General features: G+C 45.5%; 1 protein-coding gene across 2 annotated transcripts in view; it reads right to left on the bottom strand.

Moving 5' to 3' along the window:
• Positions 1-26,613, bottom strand: part of LOC121278460 (collagen alpha-1(XXI) chain-like) — a 468,271-nt gene that overhangs the window by 18,446 nt on the left and 423,212 nt on the right. For both annotated transcript variants that reach the window (XM_041188910.1, XM_041188909.1), the window contains one exon: positions 17,493-17,684. In XM_041188910.1, the coding sequence (XP_041044844.1) occupies positions 17,493-17,684 (192 nt within the window). The remainder of the gene's footprint in view (positions 1-17,492; positions 17,685-26,613) is intronic.

Raw genomic sequence — 26,613 nt, forward strand, 5'->3', positions numbered from 1 at the left:
TCTGACCTGCTCTTGTAGCCACAGTATTTATATGGCTGGTCCAGTTCAGTTTCTGGTCAATGGTAAGCACCAGGGTTTTGATAGTGGGGAATTCAGCAATGCTAATGCCATTGAATGTCAAGGGATGGTTGAATTCTCTCTTGTTGGAGATGGTCATTGCCTGACACTTGTGTAGCGTGAATGTTACTTACCACTTATCAACCCAAGCCTGAATGTTGCTCAGTTCTTGCTGCACATGGGCACAGATTGCTTCAGTATCTGAGGAGTCATGAATGGTGCTGAACATTGTGCAATCATTAGTGAACATCCCCACTTCTGACCTTATGTGGGGTGGTGGGGGGGGGAGTCAATGATGAAACTAATGATAACTAGGTTATGGGTGGTTGGAACTGTACTGGTAACTGGGTGCTGGGAACAAAAAAAAGGAGTTTAGAACAATGAGAGGGATTCTCATTGAAACATGTTAAACCTGACAGGGTTGGACAGACTAGATGCAGGGGTGATGTTTCCACTGGCTGTGTTGGGGGGGCGGGATCAAGGACAAGGGATCACAGTCTCAGGATATGGGGTAGGCCATTTAGGACTGAGACGAGGAGAAACTTCTTCCCTCAGAGGGTGGTGAAACTGTGAAATTCTCTGCCACAGAAGGCTGTGGAGGCCTAGTCACTGAATATATTTAAGAAGGAAATAGCTAGATTTCTAGATTCCAAAGGCATGAAGGGATATGGGGGTATGGTGTCGAGATAGAGGATCAGCCATGATCATATTGAATAGCGGAGCAGGCTCAAAGGGCCAAATGACCTACACCTATTCCTATTTTCCATGTTTCTATAACGAGCTGAAGTTGGTTGGGCCTAGGACACTAACTTGAGGTATTCCTGCAGTGTTGTCCTGGGACTGAGATGATTAACCTTCAAAAATCACAACCATCTATCTTTGTGCTAGGTATGACTCTAACTAATGGAGAGTTTTCCCCCAGATTCCCATTTACTCTGCCAGGGTTCCTTGATGCCACACTCAGTCCAATGCTGCCTTGATGCAGTAGTGTAGTGGCGAATTTTGAGGTGCAAGAGCTCTAAGAAAATATGTTGGCCATATCATTTCTAAATCTACTATTACGTTGTCTTCCTATGCTTTAATCTTTCGAGTCCCAAAAGTCAGTTTTAAGTGAAAAATATTAGGGCTGGGAGGCATTGTATTTTGAACCATATGGTATTTAGAATCATTAGTCTTTGACATAGCTACAATTTCATTACGCAGTTGTTTAGTTATTTAATTCAAGCCGATGAAAAACACAAATTACAGAAAACCTTACTTACTTCTGATGGGTAACGGGATATAGAAGCACCACTGCTTTTCTTGATTTATATTAATAAGCTAGGCCTGAATTTTGCGCACGTTATGCGCACTCGATCGGTGGGCTTGGAAGCGGCCATGGTTTCTGCTTCCAGCCGTGAACGGAATCCGAACACGATTTTATGCTGGCTGGCCAATTAAGGGCCGACCAGTATGAAACGTGCCCAGACATTGGCATACTGCTGGTGGCGGGGGCAGGAGCGTGGCAGGCACGGTGTTCAATGGGAATCCGGTGGGGATTTAAATTTGGTAGATGCAGCTCCCTTAAGGCTGTCAGGAGTTGTTGAGGAGCTGTCCAGGAAAGCGCATAAAAATTGGCTTAAATTATGGCCTCAGCACCTGCTGGGCATGCCAGGTGGGAGGGCAATGCCATTGGGCATTCTGCCCCCTGCTTCTTGGACGAGTGCCTGCGCACTCTAGTAGAGGCAGTGAGTGCCAGATGGCACATTTTCATGTCGTGGTTTGGCAAGAGGAGGGCATCACACTAGACGAAGGAGTCCTGGTCAGAGGTGGCAGCCAGGTCAGCAATCATGACGTGGTGCACAGCACCTGGATCTAGTGCTGCAAAAGGCTTAATGATCTTCTGTGCTTGACAAGGGTGAGTACCGAGTTGGCATGGTATTGTCTCGAGATGGCTTGAAGGGTGGCCAGCCTTCGTGATGCTCAGGAGTGTAACATGCAGAGTAACAAAAGGCACATATACCTGTGCCAGCCAAGGCTGGGAGATCTGATCACTAGCCTTGGGTGCAGAGGAGGGTGAGGTGTGCAAATCTGACAGGCACCTCAACCTGGTTCTTGGAGTGGTGGGGGGTGCAAGGCTGGCATGGTGTTGCAGGTAGAGGGTGGATTAATGAATGTAATTTTGTTTGTACAGGAGAAGAGGAGCCATAATATCATGGAGTGCAAACAAATGATGGTGGGGTAGCCAACCTGCTTGTACTGAACAAATTTGAGATGGATGCCCTCAAGTTAGAATGTGAGTGCGGAGCAAGGTTCTCAGGTCGCAGAGAAGCAGGTGTCTCGGAGGAAGGCAAGAGTCCAGTGGACGGATGCGAGACCAGTGGAGAGTGTAAATAATGTAGGGCTGTCTCGTCTCAAATGAGACATTCTAAGCAAGGATATCCAGTGATCCAGCAATCACGTTGCCACCATGATGCAGTTGCTCCCTGTCTCACCAGCCTGCCTAGCATGCACATTGACTATGTGATGATTGACATTACTGACATATTGTCTTGCTCCCTCAGATACACCATTCTCCAGAGGCTGTTGGACCCTGAAGACCCTCCCTTGACACCTGAGGAGGAGCCATAGAGAGATTCATACACATCACACCTTCTCTCGCTACAAGGTACCAGCGCAAATACAAGCACGTTGGTGAGCATTAGTTCGTTGGCTCAGATGGTAGTACACAATGGGGAGGGCATGGCACACTTGCATGAGGAGCTGGCAGAGGCAGAGAGTGCCCTGGGTGCCAGCAGTCAGAGGACTGCCGGAGACCAAAACAATGCTGAGTCTGAGGCAGATGATGAGCCTCTGGAGTCATCCATCAGGCAGCAGATGCTACATGTTCAGCTGGAAGCACGTGAAGATCTGCTGGAGATCCCTGGGGGTCTACATGCCATGGTCTCTGTCATGGACGAGTCCTTGCAGAGTGTGAGCACTGCATTAACCCTGAGCACTGAGCACACAGCCTCCTCCATTAAGTGGTGACTCTCATGGAGAGGCAGCTCCAGGAACTCACTCAGGAGCACCTAATCTCTCTACTAGGTGCCCATCCATCAATGGTGAGCAGGGAGGTCCAAACCGACCTCCACGTCCTCACCTTGTGCTTCCCTGGGCTCCTCATCAGACTCATCACGACTGTCATCCTCTACGGCTTGTGGAACTGCCTCGCTATCCTCATCTTCCAGTGTGTCCCCCCTTGCCAGAGCCAGATTGTGCAGAGCGCAGCATACAATGACTATAAGTGACACACACTCTGGAGGATGTTGCAATGCTCCCCCTGATCGGGCCAGGCATCTGAACCTCATCTCCAGCGGTTCAATGGTCCTCTCAACCATTGCCCTTGTGGAGGCATGACTTCTATTATGCCTCACCTCTGCTTCTGGTCTTGGGTGTTAGGAGGCATCATGCGCCACATTTTCAAGGGAAAGCCTTTGTCACCCAGCAGCCACCCATCCAACTGAGCTGGAGTGATGAACAGCCTTGGCACCTGGGAGTGTTGCAGGATGTAGGCATCATGGGAGCTGCCAGGGTACCTGCAGAGACTTGCAGAATCTGTGTCTTGTGTTTACAAACGATCTGCATGTTCATGGAGAGGAAGTCCTTTCTGTTTATGATGGCATCTGACACGCCTGCTGGTGCCTTGATGAACACATGGGTGCAGTCTATGACACCCTGGATGCGGGGAACCCAACAATTACTACGAAGCCTCTAGCTCACCCAGCCTGGCTGGCTTTGTCCTTCCAAAAAAAAAATGAATGTCATGACCCGTCTGAAGAGAGTGTCAGTGACCAACCTGACACAACTGTGGGCAGCTGATTGGGACACACCACACAGATCTCCCACTGACTCTTGGAAAAAACTGGATGTAACAAAGTTGAGGGTTACTGTGACCCTTAAGCCACTGGCAAAGGTGGCCACCCACACAGCTGGAGGCAGTCTCCAGTCGAATCATCTGGCATCTGGAGGTCATGGTGTCCCTAGTGAGGTGGAGCCTCCTTCGACACTGGACCTCAGACATGTTGAGATAGCTGAATCACTGCCTGAAGACGCTGTCTGCAGGATAGTGGCATCTTCTGCGGACTCTTCTGCCTTGCACTTCCTGCTAGTCCTGCGCCTCTTGCGGCCTGGAATGCTGCCTGTGGACATCTGGCCTCCTCTCCCTTCTGCCCATCCCTTCTTCTTCATAGGAGGCCCCACCAGAAATGCAGATGGCACTGTCTCAAGCACTGAAGGGTACACTCAGCAGAAATCCTACAAAACAGAGTTGGAAAAACAAAGGGCCCTCAAAATAAAGCTCCTAATGCAAAGAGTTCAGCAGAAACCACAGGAAAAGGTATGAAATATCAGCAATAAAGCAGCAGCAAACTCTCACCTGATCTACTAACAATACCCACTGCCAATGCTGTGGTCCCCTTTTAACCCACCTGTGAATGAGAAATATGAAAAAATGGAATGGCCGCCTGTCCATGTTTTTTTTATATTCATTCATGAGATGTGGATATCACTAGCTAAGCCAGCATTTATTGCCCATCCTCAATTGCCCTTGAGAAGGTGGTGAGGAGTTGCTTTCTTCAACCACTGCAGTCCATGCAGTGTGGGTACACCCAAAGTGCTGTTGGGGAGGGAGTTCCAGGAGTTTGACCCAGAGACAGTTACCTGTGCGATGAACACAAAATTATGTGGGCAATGTAAAAGTCAGATAAATTGCCTCCTTAATAGAAAATAAAAAATACCTGGAAGAGATACATTCACAATCTCTCTCTCTCTCTCTCCCTCACCTCCTCACACTCCCTCTCTCCCCCACCTCCTCAGACCCTCTCTCTCTCTCCCTCCCTCCCTCTCCCACACCTCCTCACACTCTCCCTCTCTCTCTCTCTCTCTCTCTCTCCATCCCCCACTCGTCACTATTTCTCTCTATCCCACCTCCTCGCACTCTGACTCCAGTCACTCACTTACTCAGATGCCAGTGGCTCCTGCTCGGACTGTCTTGCACCCCGCTCGGGCTCACTTGGACACCGCTCGGGCTGCCTTTTGCCTTGCTCTGGCCTGCCTGGGCTCTGCCATGGCTGCCTTGCACTCCCCTTGAGCTCACCTGTGCTCCGCTCGGGCTCACTTAGATCCTGCAACGGCTGCCTCGTTGCTTGCTCCGGCCCACCTGTGCCCTGCTATGGCTGCCTTGTGCCCCACTCTGGCCCATCTGGGCCCTGCTATGGCTGCTTTGTGCCCCTCTCAAGCTCACCTGGGTCCTACTCATGCTTACCTGGACCCCGCTCCCGGCTGCCAAGTCCCCTGCTCTGGCCCTCTGGGGCCCTGCTATGGCTGTCTCGAATTCCACTCAGGCTCACCTAGAACTATAGAAAAATTATGGTGCAGAAAGACGTCATACAGCCAACTGTGTCTGCGCCAGCCAAAAAGAGAAAAAAGAAACTAGCCTCTCATTTTAATCACACTTTCCAGCACTTGGTCTGTAGCCTTGCAGGTTGCAGCACTTCAGATACAAATCAAGGTATCTTTTAAATGAGTTGAGCATTTCAGTCTCAACCACCAACTTAGGCAGTGAATTCCAGACGCCCACCACCCTCTGGGTGAAAAAGCTTTTCCTCATGTACCCTCTAATCCTTCTACCAATCACCTTAAATCTATGCCCCCTGGTAATTGAGGTAGGGGAAACAAGTCACCCCTTAGCCTCCTCTGTTCTATTGAAAACAGCTCTAGCCTATTGAATCTCTCTTCATAACTGCAATTTTCAAGCCCTGGCAGCATTCTTGTAAATCTCCTCTGCACTCTCTCCAGAGCAATAATGTCCTCCCTGTAATGTGGTGACCAGAATTCCAGCTGTAGCCTAACCAGCATTTTATACAGTTCTGTCATTACATCCCTACTTTTGTATTCAATACCTCATCCAATAAAGGAAAGCATTCCATATGTTTTCTTGATCACCTTGTCCACCTGTCATGCCACCTTCAAAGACCTGTGGACAAGCACTCCAAGATCTCTCAATTACTCAAGCCCTCTCAATAACTTCCCATTTACTGAGTATTTCCTTGCTTTGTTTGCCCTCCCCAACTTCATCACCTCACACTTTTTCAGATTGAATTCCATTTGCCATTTCTCCGCCCACTCAACCAAACCACTGATATAATTCTGGAGTCGACAGCTAACATCTTCACTATCAACTACATGGACAATTTTTGTGTCATTTGCAAATTTCCCAATCATGTCTTCCACATTTAAGTCTAAATCGTTAATATATACAACAACCAGCAAGGGCCCTGTGAAACACCACTGAAAATCGTTTTCCATTCATAAAAACATCCATCGACCTTTACCTTTTGTTTCCTGTCACTGAGCCAATTTTGGATCCAACCTGTCACCTTCCCACCATATCCCATGAGATCTCACCTTCCTGACCAGACTGCCATCTGGGACCTTGTCAAATGCCTTACTGAAATCCATGTAGACAAAATCCACTGCACTACTTTCATCAATCCGCCTTGTTACTTCCTCAAAGATGTCTATTAAGTTAGTAAGACACGATCTTCCACTAACAAAACCATGCTGATGATCCCTGATCAATCCGTGCCTTTCTAAGTGACAGTTAATCCTGTCTCTCAGAATTATTTCCAATAATTTGTCCAACACCAAAGTCAGATTGACCGGCCTATAATTTTCTGGTCTATCCTTCGCACCCTTTTTAAATAATGGCACAACATTTGCAGACCTCCAATCCTCTGGGACTTCGTCTGTATCTAGTGAGGATTGGAAAATGATCCTCAGAGCATCAGCTATTTCCTCCCTGGCTTCCTTCAACAGCTTGGGATACAATCCATCTGGCCCTGGTGACTTAGCCACCTTCAAGGATGCCAGTCCCTCTCTCACTATGCTTATTGTATCTAATATTTCACACTCCTCCTATTTAACTAGAATACCTGCATCATCCCTCTCCTTAGCGAAGACAGAGACAAAGTACTTATTGAGAACGCTGCCTGCATCTCCTGCATCAACCCACATGTTACCATGTACATCTCTGATAGGCCCTACCTTTTCCTTAGTTATTCTCTTGCTCTTAATATACTGATAAAATATCTTAGGATTTTCTTTGATTTTACCTGCCAATATTTTTTCATCTCCTCTCTTGTCTTTCCTAATTTCCATTTCTATGTCACTCCTGTACTTTCTACAGTATTAAGTCTTTTGTGACTGTCACAAGCTTTCTTTTATTGCTTTATCTTGAACAGTATGCTTCTGTCTTTTTCTATAATAATGCTAAATCTAACTATATTATGGCCACTAACTCCAAAATGGCCCCCCACTGTTACTTCATCCACTTTCCTAGCTTTATTTCCTAAGGCTAAATCTAGAATTGCACCCCCTCTCATTTTGATTGTTACATGCTGGCTAAAAAAATTCTCTTGAATGAAGTTCAAGAATTTTGCACCCTCTGCCCTTCACACTGTTAGTATCCCAATTGATATTAAGGTAGTTGAAGTGCCCAACGATTACTGCCCTATTGTTGTTGCACTTAGAAATCTGTCTACATATTTGCTCTTCTAACTCCCTCCCATTATTTGGGGATCTATAGTACACTCCTAGCAGTGTGGCTGCCCTTTTTTTTCTGAGCTCAGCTCATATGGCCTCATTTGATGCTTCATTTAGTATATCATCCCTCCTCACAACTGCATTTGATTCTTTCACCAATAATGCTACACCCCCACCTTTTTATCCTCCTCCCTATCCTGCCTGAATACTCTATATCCCTGGATGTTAAGTTGTCATTTTTGCCCCTCCTTAAGCCAAGTTTCCATTAAAGCGATAATATCATGCTGCCATGTGTCTATCTCTGCTCTCAGCACATCGGCTTCATTTACAATGCTCCTTGTATTTACATATATACCCTTTAACATTGCCAAATTCCAAGTTACACTTTTAACCTGTGCTGCATCAGTCTTTCAGAGTCACTCACTAATTCTCCATCTCCCGTTCCCTGCTCTGATTTTGCCCTCAAGTTCCCACTGTCAATTCAGTTTAAGCCCCCCTACCAAATCTCCCTGCGAGGATATTTGTCCCAGTCCTGTTCCTTTGTGTACAACCTGGCTTGTACAGGTGTCACCTCCCCAGTACTGCTCCCAATGCCTCAGAAATCTGATGCCCTCCCTCCTACACCAGCTTTCCAGCCATGTGTTAATTCAATAAATTCTCTTCTTTCTATACTCGCCTACATGAGGAACTGGGAGTAATCCTGAAATTACTGCTTTCAAGGTCCTGCTTTTTAATCTGCTTCCTAGCTCCCTAAAGTCTGCTTTAAGGACCTCATCCCCTTTCCTACCTAAGTCATTGGTACCAATGTGGACCATGACCTCTGACTGATCACCCTCCCCCAGAAGATTGTCCTGCAGCCGCTCCGTGACATCCTTGGCCTTGGCACCATGGAGTCACATCTACAGCCACAGAAACTTCCCCTAACTAGTTAGTTCCCCTAACTAATGAATCCCCTGTTACTGCTGCTCTTCTTTCTCCCCTCCTGTACAGCAGAGCTATCTGTGGTGCAACAAACTTGGCTCTGACTGCACTCCTCCAAGGAAGCAACACCCTCACCGGTATCCAAAACAGAAAACCGATTAGTTAGCGGGACCCCAGAGGACTCCTGCACTGCCTGCATAATTTTCTTGGACTGCCTTGCCGTCACCCATTCCCTTTCTGCCTCCAGGCTCCTAAGCTGCGGTGTGACCAACCCTCTGAATGTGCTATCCACGTAGCTCTCAGCCTTACAGATGAGCCATAGTGACTCCAGCCGCTGGAGCTCAAGGTTCTGCAGCTGGTGATATTTCCTGCACATGTGGTCGTCTAGGACACTGGTAGCATCCACAACTTCCCACATATTACAAGACACGCATTTCACACAACTTAGCTGTCCTGCCATGGCTTCAATTTACTTCCCTTGTGTTAACTTTATTTTACTTTGGTTTACTTATGCAACTTAAGTTCCAACCTGTGCGGTAGTCACTCCTATTGATAGTCATGGGCAGATGCATCTGTGACAGGTAGATTGGTGAGGACAAAGTAAGGTAGGTTTTTCCTGTTTGTTGGTTTCCTCACCACCTGTCGCAGACCCAGTCTAGCAGCTATGTCCATTCGGACTCAGCCAGCTTGGTCAGTAGTGGTGCTACCGACCACTCTTGGTGATGGACATATAAGTCCCTCAGCCAGAGTATGTTCTGTGCCCTTGCCACTCTCAGTGCTTCTCCAAGTGGTGTTCAACATGGAGAAGTACTGATTCATCAGCTGAGGGGTGGCAGGGGTGGGGGATAGTAGGTGGTAACCAGTGGGAGGTTTCCTTGCCCATGTTTGACCTGATGTCATGAGACTCATGGGGTCCAGAGTTGATGTTGAGAACTTCCAGGGCAACTACTTCCTGACTGTATACCACTTTGCCACCACCTCTTGTGGGCCTGTCCTGTCAGTTGGACAGGACATACCCAGGGATGGTGATGGTGGTGTCTGGGACATTGTCTGTAAGGTAGGATTCCACGAGTATGACTATATCAGGCTATTGCTTGACAAGTCTGAGTGACAGCCCTCCCAATTTTGGCACAAGCCCCCAGAGGTTCGTACAGAGGACTTTGCAGGGTCGACAGGGCTAGGTTTGCCATTCTCGTTTTTAGTGCCCAGGTTGATGCCGGGTCATCTGTCTGTTTCCATTCCTTGTTGTAGACTTTGTAATGGGTTGATACAACTGAGTGGCTTGCTAGGCCATTTCAGAAGGCATTTAAGAGTCATCCACATTGCTATGAGTCTAGAGTATCATGTAGGCCAGACCTGGTAAGGACGGCAGATTTCCTTCCTTAAAGGACATTAGACAAATCATATTCATCTGTACGAAGTTCTGTTGAATGTTATTTTAATAAAGGCATTATAAATGGGAGGAGGTGATGAAACAATTACGTAGTGACGTATGATATGGAACCCACTGCCTGAAAGGGTGGTGGAGGCACACTCAATTGTAACTTTCAAAATGAAATTGGAAAATTGATAAATTACAGTGCTATGGGAAAAGAGCAGGGGAGTGAACTAATTAAATAATGCTTCAAAATGGTTCTAATAAAAACCAGCACAGTGCAGATCTTCACCGAATGGTGCTGGAAGTTAGTGAATTCTTACAACAGAACGCACTAACAATACCCATTTAATATTTAAAATTTCTGTGCACAAGGCAAATAATCCTAGGTGACAATACTGCTTGGTTTCTAGGCAGAAGGAATTACTTGCAAGGGTTTGCTGCTGACCCTACCTCAAACCTTGTCTCCATAGGGCTGGGAAAATTCAGACTGTATACTTTAGGATTTATTGAACTTTGACAGGGATGTAAAATGCAAATTCTGGCAGGGTCTTTAATGGATAAATAGATTGTGTAACTCCATTTTACACTGCTAAAGTGGAATTTCAACCCTAATTTATCTTTACAGATTATCTCACAAAGTCTTCTGCTGAATCTGTCAAATTCTACCTCAGACCATGTGGTCTTCTGATACTGACTGTGTAGATCACTTTCCCAGTTGACAGCTCTTAATTATACTAACAAGCTGAGTCAGTTTCAATTTAGCAACTAATCTGTTCATTGTACTATATTAATTTCTTAGCAAGCGCATTCATCTAAGCTCGAACTGAAAATTTCTGTGGTACAGTTTCCCAATATTTTAATTATTAGAAAGAAAGTGAAAGGCCTGCACTCATATAGCATTTTACAGCCAACGAGGTGCTTTAGAAGTATGGTCACTTTTGTAATATAGGAAAATGAAGGAGGATTAGCCTAGTGATTGGGTGGATTATTGAAAAGGCAAGAGTAATGCAACAATTCCGGCTGAAGATGGCCACTAATCATGTACCTGAAATTCCAGCAAAAAATTGGCATAAGGACTGCAGTGATTCAAGGTGAGGGATCACTACCAACTTCTCAGTTCTGGGATAGTCAATAATGCCCACTTTCTAAGAGCAAATAATTTTTAAAAAGCATCCACTGGTGACCTTTAGTGAGGACTCCACTGGAGTATGCAGAGTCAGGGAATGTCGTCTCATTATATTGCACCGAGTGACATGTGCACTATTCTAGATGGGTCTTGGGAATCCTGGTAAAGGATGACCACTCTGAGGGTGGAGCAATGTGGGTGCTGGAATCCGACCCACAACTAACCCGAAAGATATTGTAAATATTCCCATCAATACCCTAGTCCTTGGAAAGATAGTTGAAAGTTGGCAAAAGTTGTGTAAGCATTTCAAGGAGTCAGGCCGCAATTCAGGTCTGGGCCCCCAATTCAGCCCCATATCTGTTGGCTGTTATGCCATTATGCTGGCTTTGCTGGGTTTTCCAGAGACTTTCCAGATCTGGGAAGAGGAAACTCTTGACGGTGAGTCTCTTTCCTTTCAGTAATGCATCCTCTGATGTAGGAGGCCACATTGAGGACCTGGTTTATCTAGATCTCTGTGTAATTTCCACCCTCCACCAGCCAGCCCGCTGAATTATGACCGGAATTATGCGTTGGAAGTATATTCAGATTTTCAACACCAAAATGTGTAATCTAAGCAAAAATAGTGAATAATAACTAGGTGCACCAATAAAACTATTCCATTTATAGTTAACACAATAGACAAACACCTCAGGTAGGGTTTTCAATTTCCATTCATTTAAAGAAGAACATTATCCTGATTTAGTCCGTTATCTTAAAAGTAGACAAGAGAGATTACCACAGTTAGTCCTGTACTATATCACTGAGTACACTTCTAAAATCCTTCACTGGCTGTAAAACACTTTAGGACATTCAGATGATGTGAAAGATGCTGCATAAATTCTACCTTTCTTATCAGCGTGCCTCAATCACATAATGATGTCCTGTTCTGGAATGGAAAAATGCTCAGAGGAACTCTGAAAGAAAATGTCTTTGCCTTATTTCCTCTCAGACTCCACACATGGACAGATAAATTTCCTCCCACATAAAGTTAATGGCAGAACTCACACAAAAGGGAGAGTTTGCCACAAAATATTTGCTCTCAGAGTGCTTCCAACCAGTAATTCTAAAGTACTAAAAGAAGCAGAAAAATTACATTAAGGCAGCTGATGTGAGTCACAGAGCTGGGAGGTGGTGATATTCTAAATCCTAATTCTTTTATCTCTTGCCTTATCGTATACCCTTACATAGCAGGCACATCAAGGCAGAAATAGCTGTTCGCAGGGTAGGTAGAGAAAGAGAGATTGTTTTTCTTGATTTTTGAACATTTCTTTTACAGAATCTCAGTGCAGAAGAGGCCCTTCGGCCCATCGAGTCTGCACCAATACGTGAGAAACACCTGACCCACTTACCTAATCCCATTCACCAGCACTTGGTCCATAGCCTTGAATGTTATGACATGCCAAGTGCTCATCCAGGTACTTTTTAAAGGATGGGAGGCAACCCGTCTCCATCACCCTCCCAGGCAGCGCATTCCAGGCTGTAGAGGTAGAATATTATCCGAACAGACCTGCACACAGCAGCGAGGCTGACAGTGATCATTTCAGTGATCTTCGCAATGGTTCTCTAACCCACTCACAGCATTAGCATCCCACTTCTGGATTTCCCATCAAATCACAGGTTGCAGGATTGCCAATGAAGGATCTCTATTTAAATAGGCAAAAGCAAAATGCTGCAGATGCTGAAAATCTGTAATAAAAACCAGAAAGTGCTGGAAATACTCAGCGAGTCTGGCAGCATCCATAGAGACAGAAAGAGTTTGGAGTCAAATGTGACTCTTTTTCAGATCTGCTGAGTATTTCTAACATTTTCTGTCTCTAAAGAGAGCTGGGCAGAGGTCAGAATGGGGTCAGAAAACTTTGATTGTGAAGACTTGTGGAGGCAAGTACATAGAAGGAAGACGTGGGAAGGCTACCCCCAAGACCCCTGGTTCTCTGACTCTTCCCCGGAAGTCATGCGGGAGGTGGTGAAGGTGTGTTTCCTAAGAATGGTGAGCATGTGCTTCTGAAGAATGGGATGGAGAGGCCAGCACCACCCTCCCCTGCAAACAAAATAGGCATAGCTGGACATTGCAGAGGCTTTCAGCAGCAGGGGTGCGGTGCCTAGGACCTGAGCATAGTGTCATAAAATGTCAGAGTTATCTCCAACATAGGAGGCCATTGGGCCCATCAAGTCAATGTCAGCTCTCTGTAGACCAATCCAGTCAGTCCCATTCACCTGCTCTATTCCCATAGCCCTGATTATTTCCTTCAAGCGCCCATCCAATTTCTTTTTGGAATTATTGATCATCTCTGCTTCCACCACCCCTCAAAGCCAGTGAGTTCCAGTTCATTATCACTTGCTGTGGAAAAAAGCTTTTCCTCACACTCCCCCTGCATCTTTTGCTCAAAACCTTAACTTTGTGTCCCCTAGTCTTTGTACCATCAGCTAATGGGAACAGTTTTTCATTGTCTATCTTAACCAAACTTGTCATAATCTTGTGCATTGCTATCAAATCTTCCCTCAATCTTCTTTGCTCCAAGGGGAACGACTCACGCTTCTCCTACCTAACCTTGCAACTAAAATACCCCTCTCTGGAACCATTCTCGTAAGTCTACTTTGCACCATCTCAAATGCTCTCACATCCATCCTAAAGTGTGGTAACCAAAACTGGGCACAATACTCTAATTGTAGCCTAACCAGTCTTAAAAGAGGTTCAGCATAAATTCCCTGTTTTTGTACACAATACATATATTTATGAAGCCCAGGATCGATATGCTTTGCCATTCATCCTCTTTGTATGCACTACCATCTTCAAGGATCTATGCTGTGTAGAGGAATGAGCAGCACCTGTGGGGGATGTTAGTACCTCAGAATGAATGAAACAACGACAGCTTCCAGGGTTTCTTGCGCACACATGCATGATAAACTTCTGGTGGTCACAAATTATCTGAATATTGAAGGAGTAGAATCCCTTCCAACTGATGAACAATTAGGCTGATATGAAGCTGCCTTGGCTACCACATGCGTTCAGTTAATGACTCCATGCGTCTGTGGGAACCTAGCCATTGCAGTGAAACTGACAGTCCTAGGTGTCTGGCTATCCTCATCTGTGGCAAAGTGGGCTTGAAGGTGGCCTTTGAGAACAAGACATTATGATTTGGGTGATGCATCTATGAGCAGCATATTGTGAGATCATGCAGCTGTGACTAGCTGGTCCCCAGAAGAAGCCAGGATGGAAGATGTTCAGGGCTGTGGTGACCTTGACAGCCACTGGAGTGCAAGCCCATCTGGTGCCCTTGGAAGGAGGTTTTTTTTCCAGGAGGCTGAATATGTCAGCAAAGACCTGCCGCGAAAGCCTGAGCCTCCTGAGACACTGTTGCTCTGTTACATCCTGGAAGCTTATCCTCTGTCTGTATATCATGTGCTGGAAGTTTTGTTTCCTTCAAGCTACGTTGAACCAGTCTGTCCTGTGGCTATGGAGAAAGCAGCTGCTCTTGCTGTTCCTGCTGCTGGGGGGCTCCTGGTATTGCTGTTGTTGATGCGGTCACTCCTGTTGCTGCTTATCAGCAGCCCAAGCTGAATAAGTTGCTCCCATATGATGCAGTGAAGGCTGACAGCAGGGAAGTTGAGACCAAGGTGATAGAAGCCCAAGGTAGGTGAAATGACTTCCAAAAAGTTGGAAATCACCTTTAAAGCAGTGAAATCAGGCTTTCAGAACAAGTTCTGTGAGCACAAGCCTTTCATACAGGATGATCAGAAGCTTTGAAATTTCACCCTTTCAAGGCTTCACAGCATGCCAGTGTTATTGAATGACTCTCCTCTATGCTCTCGGTTTGTTGGCCCTGCTGAGTTCCACACAACCTGGAAACCCTGTGGGCTAGCTAGTATTTACATAAGTGCTTGTAGTAAAAGAATAAGTCCAAAGATAGTCTTTTTCCCACAAGTTGGTTTATCATTGAGACAGCTCTTCAGTATAACAAACTTCCTAATACCTCCCACCCCAGGATGTTCCAGCTGCATCTATTTATATTGTTTTGATAGGAGAACCAATGCCCATCACCTGTTTGGACTGGCAATTGTCTTTAACAATGTAATTGCTATGCAGTGTAATTACTGATACATTGACACTAGCTGCTAAAGCCAGAATACTGGGTTAAATCCTCAGTTAATTGCCTATTTCCATATTTCAATTACTTACCTGACAGCTCCATGGGGGATTCCTGCTAGCCTGAAAACCCACCTGGGTTAAACCCAGAATAGGTGGAATTACATTGTGTTCCTGACCCAACGTCATTTTCCCAGGATTTAACTTCCATTTGCACCCAAACTTGTGCCCCCATGCTAGTTAAAATTTTCTCCCGTGTATCTCTTTTGTTCTGGAAACCTGGTCAGGATACCTAAATTGGGTAACTTCCCATTGACCCCCACTAACTTTGGTGGGTCAATACTGGAGGTCAATTCTGGCATCTATACTGGGATACTAGGTTTGTAGTTTTGTCACCTTTATTTCATACATAGCATTTTTGAATATGTTAAATCAATTTTCTTCTCAAAATGAGATATGGCCCTGTTTTGATATTTCTGTAATGCTTTAGCAATTTAAAAAGATCTGTGTAAAACCATTTAATCACAACATTGCAGTAACATGTTTCCTATTCTCAAAGTGTACTTGCCAAAGTCTCTCTGCTGTCTCTTTGCTAGTTTGATCAAAACACTTATTGCTTGATGTCCTTTAATTGCTGAACTCCTTCAAAAGCTAATCATGGTGGGCTTTCAACTGGCCACTAATCAAGGCAGGTTAACTGGTTGGCCCTTAACTATTCACATGTAAAGTTCCATCTCATCCAAGTTGAAAATCAAATGCACTTATGTGTAACCACTGTTCTTGCAAAGTTCAGCATAGGTTAACATTGCCTGACCACCAAGCTAAAAATTTTACCCAAGGACATGAGAGAGAAAGGAATAGAAAGATAAGTTGATAGAGTTAGATGAAGTGGAATGTGAGAAGGCTTGTAAACACTGGCATTGAGTCAGTGTTTCTCTGTAGTAGACTATGCAGTTTGATATACTGCAACTTATAATCAGCAAGATGTGCTGAGGGATGCACTAAAGCTTGGGGCAGCTGTTGCAAAGGTGCAATGGGGAAAGGTTGCTGTCTAAGACCTTTCTGCCACAGTGCACAGAGGGGCTGGGAACTGTTGCGAGCCCCTTGGGCTGTACAGATTAAAATGAATGTCTGCATTGAATACTAATTGTATTATAATTGTATTGAAGCACCTCAGAGTGCAACATGATGTATGTTGATAACTCCAATACCATTGTCTGATTGTCTGCATTGACCATATTGAAATGATTGTAATATTCATTGATTGTATTGGTGCACCTTGTGATACATGTGTAAAAGTTGAATCTGATTGTACTTATGTGATGGTGATTTTGAAATGGTTTGGAATGTTCTTCCAGATATTTTATGAATAAAGTATATTTTTCAAAAGAAAATCAAGACACAGGAGTGCTTTAATGCCTCTGCCATTTTTAAGGTGGATGAAATATTTAAAATGTATGTTTGTGCTCCAGTTCTATTTATCAATAACCGATCACAGTTCCGTGTTAGCAATTATATCTAATTTGGATTTGTTACTCTGAGGGAAAAACACAGGGCAGAATTTTTAGGTCAGCATGCGGGTCTGGAATTTGTCAGGAAATGGACTGCCGACCGCGATCGGCCCCTGACTGTGATTTCACGCTGGCTGGCCAATTAACAGCCAGGTGGGGCGGGAGGAGGGCGGGCGCTGACATCAACACGGGTGCAGGCGAGTGCTGAACGAAAGCTCCCTGAAGGCAGAGAGCTGCCTCAGGGAGCTGAAGACCTGAAAAGCATTAAATAAAATTTTTCAAATCAGGAATAAAAATGCACAAGCATCACGATTAGTCACCTGAACGTATACAAGATAAAAATGCTGCCCATAGATTTTTATTTTTCTTTCATTTCAAATAATAGAAACCTTATCCTGCCCTTGGATGAGATTTCATGAAAAATGCAAAGTCCGCCTGGCCGATTCATCCATCTGCCAACTGTAAGGTTAGACAGACCATGAAAAATCGGAGACTATTGCACCTTTAATTATCTTAATTGGCCTGTTAATTGTCAGCGGGCGCATTTCCCATTTTGTGTTTACCCGCCAACCGAAATATCACCCAAGCGCAGGATGATGTTGGGACACTCACCCAACGTCATCTTGTGTAATTTTGCGTCCGATTGGGTTGGGCGCGTGTCCACCTGCCAAGCTAAAAATTCTGCCCATAGAAACAAACATTGAAATATAATGAGAATTTCTTTGTCAGATGTGGTCTAAAGAAAAAGAAGTGATACATAGGTATAATGTGTTGCATATTAAACTGGATTTCAACATATTTTTCCAATCTTACCCATGGGTCCTTGAATGCCTGGAAGACCAGGTAAACCTAAATGACCTGGTTGACCTTGCTCACCATCCAAACCTGGGAAACCGGGTGGGCCTTGAAGTCCTGGTGGTCCTGGTGGTCCAGGTGAACCCTTGTGTGTCTGACAGTGCCAACAGTTTTGATTCCTTTGGTTCCGCATAAGTGAAGATAATTGGGCTAGTATGGTAAAAAAAAATGAACAGACTGGCAACGAAAAATCAAATCAAGTATTAAATCAAACAAAAATATTTAAAGTAAAATTACTTTAATCAACCTAGCACTGGGAGCAAATATACCCACACATATAACATATAATACACACACATTGGGCAGAATTTTCTGCCTACCGGGTGGGCGGGCCCGACCCAATCTCCAGAGGGCGGGGAGCCGATCCCTGCTGGAGAAGCGGGCCCCGCTGCCATTTTAAGTGGGCGGGTCAATTAAGGCCCTCCCAGCGTGACACCCATATGCGCTGCCTATGCGGGCGGGGGGGTATTCCCCAAATGCGAGAGTGAGCTCTTTCGCGCACGCTCACTAAAGAGTGCATACCTCCCTGAGGCTAAGTACTGCCTCAGGGAGATCGCTGAAAGTTGTACAAAAATTAAAAATAGAGAAAGAAAAAATCTTTAATATGTCCCCCTCATGTGACAATGTCACACGAGATGGGACATGTTAATAAATTTCACAAAAAATTTATTACACTTTTTTATATCCTACATGAAACCTCATCCGCTGGTGGATGAGGTTTCATGTTTTTTCAGAAGCCTGCTGGGGCTCTTGGCCTGCCTGTCGACCTTAAGGTTGGATGGGCAGGTCCTTTAATTGTTTTAATGATCCTGTCAATGGCTTCAATTGGCCATTGACAGGTCAATGGGAGCACAGCTGATTTGGCTGTGCCCCCGCCTTCCTGAAAATTTAAATGGGGCGGATGACGCCGGGGGTTCCCCCCCCGACGTCATCCCGTGTCATTTTGTGTGTCAGCGAGCAGGCCCCGCCCCCCTGCTCGCCTACGGCAGAATTCAGCCCATTGTATGTAAGAGATGATTGTGCAATCCTGTGCTCCAAAGGTGGAATTGCTGAGTGTAGATTGGCAAACACATTAAAATACTATGGCCCTGATTGTGCCAACCACATTAGTGCGTATTTGAGTGATCGTCTTTGCGTTATTGAAGTAAGATTCCTTCAGAATTTATGTTTTTGTCAGCTTGGCTCAGTAGGTACCAGCTTCGTCCAAGTCCAAAGGTTGTAGCTTTAAGCACCAGTATTGAATTGAACATATAAACAAGAATAACACTTCAGTGCAATACTGAGGGAGATCTGCACTGACAGAGGTACTGTCTGCCTGCTGAGTTGTGGGTGAAAAAAAGTCCCATGGCACTATTCAAAAAAGAACAAGGTGTTCTCTTGATGTCCTGGTCAACATTCTCCCTCAATGAAGAGCAAAACAGACTAACTATCATTTATTTGTTGTTTATTTAGAAGTGATTGGATCAGAGTGCAGTGTAAATACTGTCTGAAAGTTGGTTATTCAGTGCAAGTTGGATTCTCTGGTAAGTAGCATCAGTGAGTTGTGTCTCACTGAAATTTAGTTTAACTTTTTAGTTTTTAGTTTAACTTTTTGAATTGAATTTAGAGCTTTAAAAACTGTAAAAGAAACTGCAAAGTAGTCAGTACTTAACAGAAACTGCTTGTGAGTGGCAGTTAATTATCAATCAGTGGTAAGGAACTGTCTGAATAGGGCTAATTATGCACAGCCAACAGTTGCAACTTGGGTTGTGTCATGAGGACAAGACCTGCTCGAGTGTGAAATGACGTGCATTGATATTGGGCGAGTGTCCCGATGTCAACACGCAGTAGCACAAAAGTTCGGTCGGTGGGCGTGCGCGGGAATCGGCAACGTGCCTGCCAACAATTAAAAGGCTGCTAAGGCCATTAAATTATCAATTAAGTTATATTTTTCACTGCCCGTCCAACCATACGGCCTTTGCACTTTTTAGGAAACCTCATCCACAGGTGGGATGAAGTTTCCTAAAGCAAATAAAAATAAAATAAAAGTTCTAAAACTTAATAACATGTCCCTGCTCATCTGACAGAGTCACATGAGCAGGGACATGTTTTATAACATTTTAAATTTCTTTTTTTTTAATACAGCTCTTCATATCCCTGAGGCAGCTCTGTGCCTCAGGGAGATTATCAAATGCACACTCACATGCATGCGTGAAGTTTGCGCTCGCCTTGCTCCCTCTGTCCGCACAGGCAGCGTTGAGCGCTGCTGCTCAAGTTTCACGCCGGGTAGGCCTTAATTGGCCCACCAGCATTTAATCACCTTCTGGACCTGATTGCAGACAGTGGTTGGCTCCCCGATCACCTCCACCGAGCCCACCCGACAAGGGCAAGATTCTGCCAATTAAGTTGGACATATGCTGACACATAAGGGAGAGGGTCAGTTTGTTCCAGAGGTTGGTCACATCTCATAGAAGGTGCAGGTTCAGAATGGGGGTGGTGTGATTGATTGTATACAGAATAAGGGGAACCCAAGTTAGGTAGAGATGGAGGATCTGCAGAAACTGATCTAGTCAACAGTTACAATCTATTTGCTACCTGTGAAAGTAAGGACAAGGACTGTCAGGAGGACAGCCAGGATGTGGGCATGGGACCTTGGAGCAGGAGGTTATGCAAAGGACAGAAGAGGAGGGAAATTGTGTTGAGATAATTGATGAGAATTCAATAATTAGGGAGATAGATAGCATCCTTCGTAAGTAGGATTGAGAAGACCACATGATATGTGGCCTCCCTGGTATCAGGGAAAGGATAAATAGGATGGTCACAAGGGGCAGAATTTTTAGGTTGGTGTGCTGGCACGCGCCTGACCCACTCAAGCTTAAAATAGTGCGTGATGACATCAGGCGGGTGTCCCGATGTCATCCTACTCTTGTGCGATATTTCGGTTGGCCGGCTCACGCAAAACTCAGAAGCACGCAACAATTAAGAGGGCAATTAAGCCCATTAAAGTTGTCCCCAATTTTTCATGGTTCGTCCAACCTTACAGTTGGCAGACGGCAAATCTGCTGGGTGAACTTTGCATTTTTGATGAAACCTCATCCAAAGGCGGAAATGAGGTTTCTGTGGTAAATAAAAAAAATTAAAAATGTATGGACAGAATTTTTATCATGTATATGTTCAGATGACTGATTCTGCTGATTCTGATGCGTGGACATTGTTTTCTGGTTTTTAAGATCTGTATTTCTTAGTTTTAAATTCTTCAGCTCCCTGAGGCAACTCTCTGCCTTCAAGGAGCTTTCATTCCGCACTCCCCCACGCCTGCACTTATGTCAGCGCCCGCCCTCCACCTACCCCCACCCCAGCAGCGTTGAGAATTATTTGGCCAGCCAGCATGAAATCGCAGTTGGGGCTGATCGCAGGCAGTGGTCCGTTCCCTGACCGCTCCCAGGCCTGCCGATCGTGCCCACCGACCTAAAAATCCTGCCCAAGGAATTTACACTGGTAAATGGGGAGTTGAGCCCAGATGGAAAAGTTAATATTAATAAAAGTTCAAAAACAAATGAAAAGGAAGCGATTAGAGTGACCATCAGAAAATGTACTTTAGACAATAGAGGTAGGGGAAAATTAAAAGATGTAAATTTGGAGAGAGAAATAAGAAATATACCCAATACAACGTTAGAGTTAAAGGACAGTTTAAGGTTTGTGACCCAAATAAACATTCAAATAAACAAATGTAGAGTATAAAAAACAAACTGAATACTTCTACCCCAATAGTAACAGGTAGTCCAGAGGGTGTAGAGAAGCAGGAACTTAGAACAACCAACAACACTAGAGAAGAAGTACTGAGCAAACTAATGGGATTAAAGGGTGACAAGTCCCCAGGACCTGATGGCCTACATCCCAGGGTCTTAAAGGAAGTGGCAGCAGAGGTAGTGGATGCATTGGCTATAATATTCCAAAATTCCCTGGATTCTGGAAAAGTTCCAGTGGATTGGAAAAATGCTAATATAACGCCCTTATTCAAAAAGGTGGGGAGGCAGAAAGTAGGAAACTATAGACAGTTAGTTTAACGTCTGTCGTTGGAAATTGTTGGAATTCGTTATTAAGGAAGTAGTAATGGGGCATTTGGAAAGTCAAAATTCAATCCATCAGAGTCAGCATGGTTTTATGAAAGGTAAATCATGTTTGACTAATTTTCTAGAGTTCTTTGAAGATGTGACAAGCAAAGTGGATATTGGGGATCCTGTAGATGTAATATATCTGGACTTCCAAAAGGCCTTTGATAAGGTGCCGCACAAAAGATTAATACACAAGATAAGTTCACATGGAGTTAGGGGTAATATACTAGCTAGAATAGAAGATTGGTTAACCAACAGAAAGCAGAGAGTCAGGATAAATGGGTCTTTTTCTGGATGGCAAACTGTAACTAGTGGCGTGCCACAGGGTTCGTTCCTTGGGCCCCAACTATTTACAATCTATATTAATGACTCAGATTCAGGGATACGAGGTACCATAGCTAAATTTGCAGATGACACCAAAATAGGTGGGAAAGTAAGTTGCAATGAAGAAATAAGAAATTTACAAATGGATATGGAGAGGTTGGGTGAATGGACCAAACTTTGGCAAACGTGGATAAGTGTGAGGTTATCCATTTTGGTCAGAAGAATAAAAAGGCGACTTATTATTTAAATTGAAAGAATCTTCAGAATGCTTCAGTGCAGAGGGATCTGGGTGTCCCCGTGCATGAATCGCTGAAAACTAGTATGCAGGTACAGAAGGTAATAAGGAAGGCAAATGGAATTTTGGCATTTATTGTAAAAAGGAATAGAGTATAAAAATAGGGAAGTGTTGTTGCAACTGTACAAGGCATTGGTGAGACCACACCGGAGTACTGTGCACAGTTTTGGTCTCCTTACTTGAGGAAGGTTTTGGTTGCATTGGAGGCGGTTCAGAGGAGGTTCATTAGACTGATTCCGGAGATGCGGGGTTTGTCTTATGAGGACAGATTGTGCAGTTTACTCGCTAGGGTTTAGAAGGATGAGAGGATATCTAATTGAGGTATATAAGATGCTAAAGGGGATAGGCAAAGTAGACGTGGAGCGGATGTTTCCCCTTGTGGGGCATTCTAGAACGAGAGGCCATAGTTTTAGCCTAAGGGGTGGTAGATTTAAATCAGAGATGAGGAGGAATTACTTTTCTCAAAGAGTCGTGAATCTGTGGAATTCACTACCTCAGAGTGCAGTGGATGCTGGGACGCTGAATAAATTTAAGGAGGACATAGACAGATTTTTAATTAGTAACGGGTTGAAAGGTTGTGGGAAGAGGACAGGAAATTGGAGTTGAGGCCGAAATGAGATCAGCCATGATCATATTGAATGGCGGGGCAGGCTCGAGGGGCTGAATTGCCTACTCCTGCTCCTAGTTCTTATGGTCTTATGTTCTAATACACAGATGCAAATTCAGTGACATGGTAGCCATTACTGAGACGCAGCTGTAAGACGGTGAGGATTGGGTACCAAATATACCAGGTTATAAGGTCTATGGGAAACAATACACAAGAAGCTTATGCCATATAGGACAAAGCAGGTTGCTTCATCAGCAACCTATCTACCATTTTCTGTACACCTCCCTGACTGTAAAAAAATACAGACCTTATAACTCCCTGCACATTGATTTCTCATAAAGAGGCATTTCAGGGTCTTTGAAGCTCAAGGTTCCCAGGATGTAAAGCAGCATCAATACCCCCAAACACCCTGCTGCGTTTTCCTACTCAACATGAATTCCTTGGCTGTGAGGGCCTGTGGATGTGAAATGCAATATAGGGCACAGTTTTGCGCCTTGTGGGCAGGTGTGGGCCTGACCTGATCAGGCGTGCGCCTGACCTGATCAGGCGTAAAATAGCACGAAAAGATGCCGGGCAAAAGTCCTGACGTTATCCCACATGTGCGCAATCTTCAGGTTGGCGGGCACGCGCGAGTGTCAAAGCCATGCCCACCATCACTTAAGAGGCCACTTAAGGCCATTAAAAACCCAGCTGAACTCAATTTTAGGTTGCCCATGTGATTTTACACTTGTCGCACAGGCAAAATGGGTAGGAAGGCAGCCCACATTTTGCAAAACCTCATCCAAGGGCAGGATTAAAAAGGGTAAGCAGCATTGCCAGTGTGAGTAGTGAAGAGATTAGAAGATAGTTTGCTGCTGGTTGCTTATTTGAACATGATAGCTTCATCTCAGTTCTGAACTTCATTCTTAGTGTTTCTAGGCTTCATTTCAGGACTCATTGGTATCTCCAATTTTGACCGTGTGGACCCTTCCAGGTATCAGACAGCCTTCTTTTACCCTGGTAATGGGGATTGTGTTCTCTGCTGGTGGCACCTCCTCCTCTGAGGAAGAAAGGGGCAGAAAGGGGGGGAGGCCAGGTGTCCCAATGCAGATTCTAGGGGAGCGACCTGGGAAAGGAGAGGCACAGGCACAAGGGATGCAGAGCCAGCAGGTAGTCCAAAGCGGAAGGGACCGCAGAAGACGCCACTATCCTGCTGCCAGGGTTTACAGGTGGCGATGCAGCTATCTCAATATGTCCGAGAAACAATGCCAAAGGAGGCTCTGCCTCTCAAGGGAGACTGTGACCTTCATTTGTCAGATGATTGGGCCTGAGATCCTTTCCAGCTGTGTGGGAAAATCCATGCCAGTGGCTCTGAAGGGCACAGTGGCCCTCAACATCTATGCCTCCGGTTCTTTCAAGGGGTCAACGGAGGATCTTTGTGGAATGTCCCAATCAGCTGTCCACAGTTGTGTCAAGCTGGTGACAGAAGCTCTGTTCAGGCAGGTAATGACATTTATTCATTTCAGTATGGATGAGGCCAGCCAGGCGAGAGAGCCAGAGGCTTTGCAGTGATTTTTGGGTTCCCTGCATCCAGGATGCAATCGGGTGCACACATGTGGCCATCAAAGCTCCAGCGGGTGAGTCGGGTGCCAATGTGAACAGGAAGGGATTCCGCTCGATGAACGTCCAGATAGTATGAGACCACAGATGCAGATTCTGCAAGTCTTGTGCATGGTACCCTGGCAGCGTCCATGATGCTTATACCCTGAGACACTCCCAGATGTCGAGGCTATTCAGTGCTCCAGCCTGACTAGATAGATGGCTGCTGGATGACAAGGGCTATCCATTGAAAAGGTGGATAATGATGCCTCTCCACCACAGGAGCAGAGCAGTTTTATAATGGGAGTCATGTCTCCACAAGGGCGGTGATAGAGACAATCATAGGTCTTTTGAAGATGCGCTTCCAATGCCTAGACTGTTCGGGGGAGCACTACAATACCCCCCAGAGCGGGTGTCACTGATAGCGGTTGCATGCTGTGCTGTCCACCATCTGGCACTGGCAAGGGGACACCCACTAAAGGAAGAGGATCTTGACACAGCTCCACAGGCCACAGAGGATGAATCCAGTAGTGAGTTGGAAGAGGAGCACGGTGAGGGTGTGGAGGGAGACCTCTGTATCCTTCAGCGAGGTAGGGACACCAGGGATGTCTTGACCTGCTGCCAAAGATCTGCTTCCACCTCATGCCAGGGCTGCTGCGTCCATTCCAGATGTCTGAAATGACCCTTTCATTTATACCCAAAGTCTACTCAGTGCCTGTGCAATAAGGTTTAGAACCACTCATGTCCAGCATTACATAATGGCATACCCTCTACCAAGAAAATAAAAAGATTAAGTATACGCAAGTCATTATGACAAAACAAAATTTATCTCATTCTGACAATCCAAAAAATTTACATAACCTTCTCTGGTCTTCATTCCCAGACCAGTAAACATAAACAAAAAATTACACAATAGAAGATCACCCGTGACCAGTTCCTCTTGTGTTCATGGTACCTTAAACTTAGTGCTACGTCTTGGTGCCACCTCCTCACTGGCAGCAGCATTGGAGGCAGCCTGCTGACTTTGGTATCTTGTTGGCCTTGATGACCTCGGTGGTAGTCCTCTGGGCAGTGCAGCCTGTGCTGGCCCCAATTGGGAAGGAGAGGCCAGTGCCACGGCTGGCATCTCCCCAGTCATCGTAGCCTCATCCGATGCCGTGATCACTAGCAGAGGGGCGGAGGAGCTGCTGCTGTTATCCAGAGCATCCTCAGGAGAGCGCACAGAGATGATAAGCAGCTCCTGCGCCAGAGTGGGGTAGCTCTAGATCTTCCTGCTCGTCATTGATGGACAGGCACCTAGCTGGGCTACTGGGTGCCTCATCCATCTCCAACACTGGCACTGACCACCTGAGATCATTGCCCGTGTGAGGGCTTGCAGTTCCGAGTGCAACAACAGGAACCCCTGATTCTGCCTTTCCATGAGAATAGCCACTCTCTCAATGGAGATGGCAGTGTGCTCGGCCATGAGGGTCAACGCAGTGCTCATGCTTCGCATGGACTCTTCCACAACAGGGACCATGGCAACATACCCTCATGGATCTCCGCCAGATTCTCCCACGCATCACGCTGGGCATCTAGCATCTGTCGCCTAATGGACGACTCCAGAAGCTCATCATCTGCCTATGACTCAATATCGTCCTGGTCTCCAGCAGTCCTCCTACTGCCGGCGCCCTGGGCACTCTCTGCTTTTGCCTGCTCCTCAAACGACCGTGAAGTGCTCTCACAGCTGTGCTCCAACATTCCAGCCAAGGATCTAATGCCCACTGAAGTGCAGGTATCTGCACTGGTGCCTGGTTCAGAGAGCGGGTTTGATATGTGTGCATGTGAAGCCTAGTGGTCCTTTGGCGACAGGGGTGGCTCTTTGGGGCCCTGCAATTGAGTGCGTGCCGGCGAATCTAAGGGAGAACAACAACATGTCACTAGTTTAAGTCATCACACTGTCACTGTGCATGCCAGGCACCCTGGTGAGACAATAGAGATCTGCATCATGGTGTCATCTTCTTTCAATGATCAATGGAGAATCCAGTTTTGAGGCTCCCATCAATGATGAGACTACATAACAATGTTTGCACCATCCGAAACTCTCATCTCTATGCATTGCACTCTTACCTTCGTCTGACACCCTAGCCTCTCCACGGCCAGTTGACCGAGATGCATGGCACCTCACCAGTTCCAAGGCGC

Source organism: Carcharodon carcharias, chromosome 5 (genome assembly GCF_017639515.1).
Source record: "Carcharodon carcharias isolate sCarCar2 chromosome 5, sCarCar2.pri, whole genome shotgun sequence".
NCBI classification, from domain to species: domain Eukaryota; kingdom Metazoa; phylum Chordata; class Chondrichthyes; order Lamniformes; family Lamnidae; genus Carcharodon; species Carcharodon carcharias.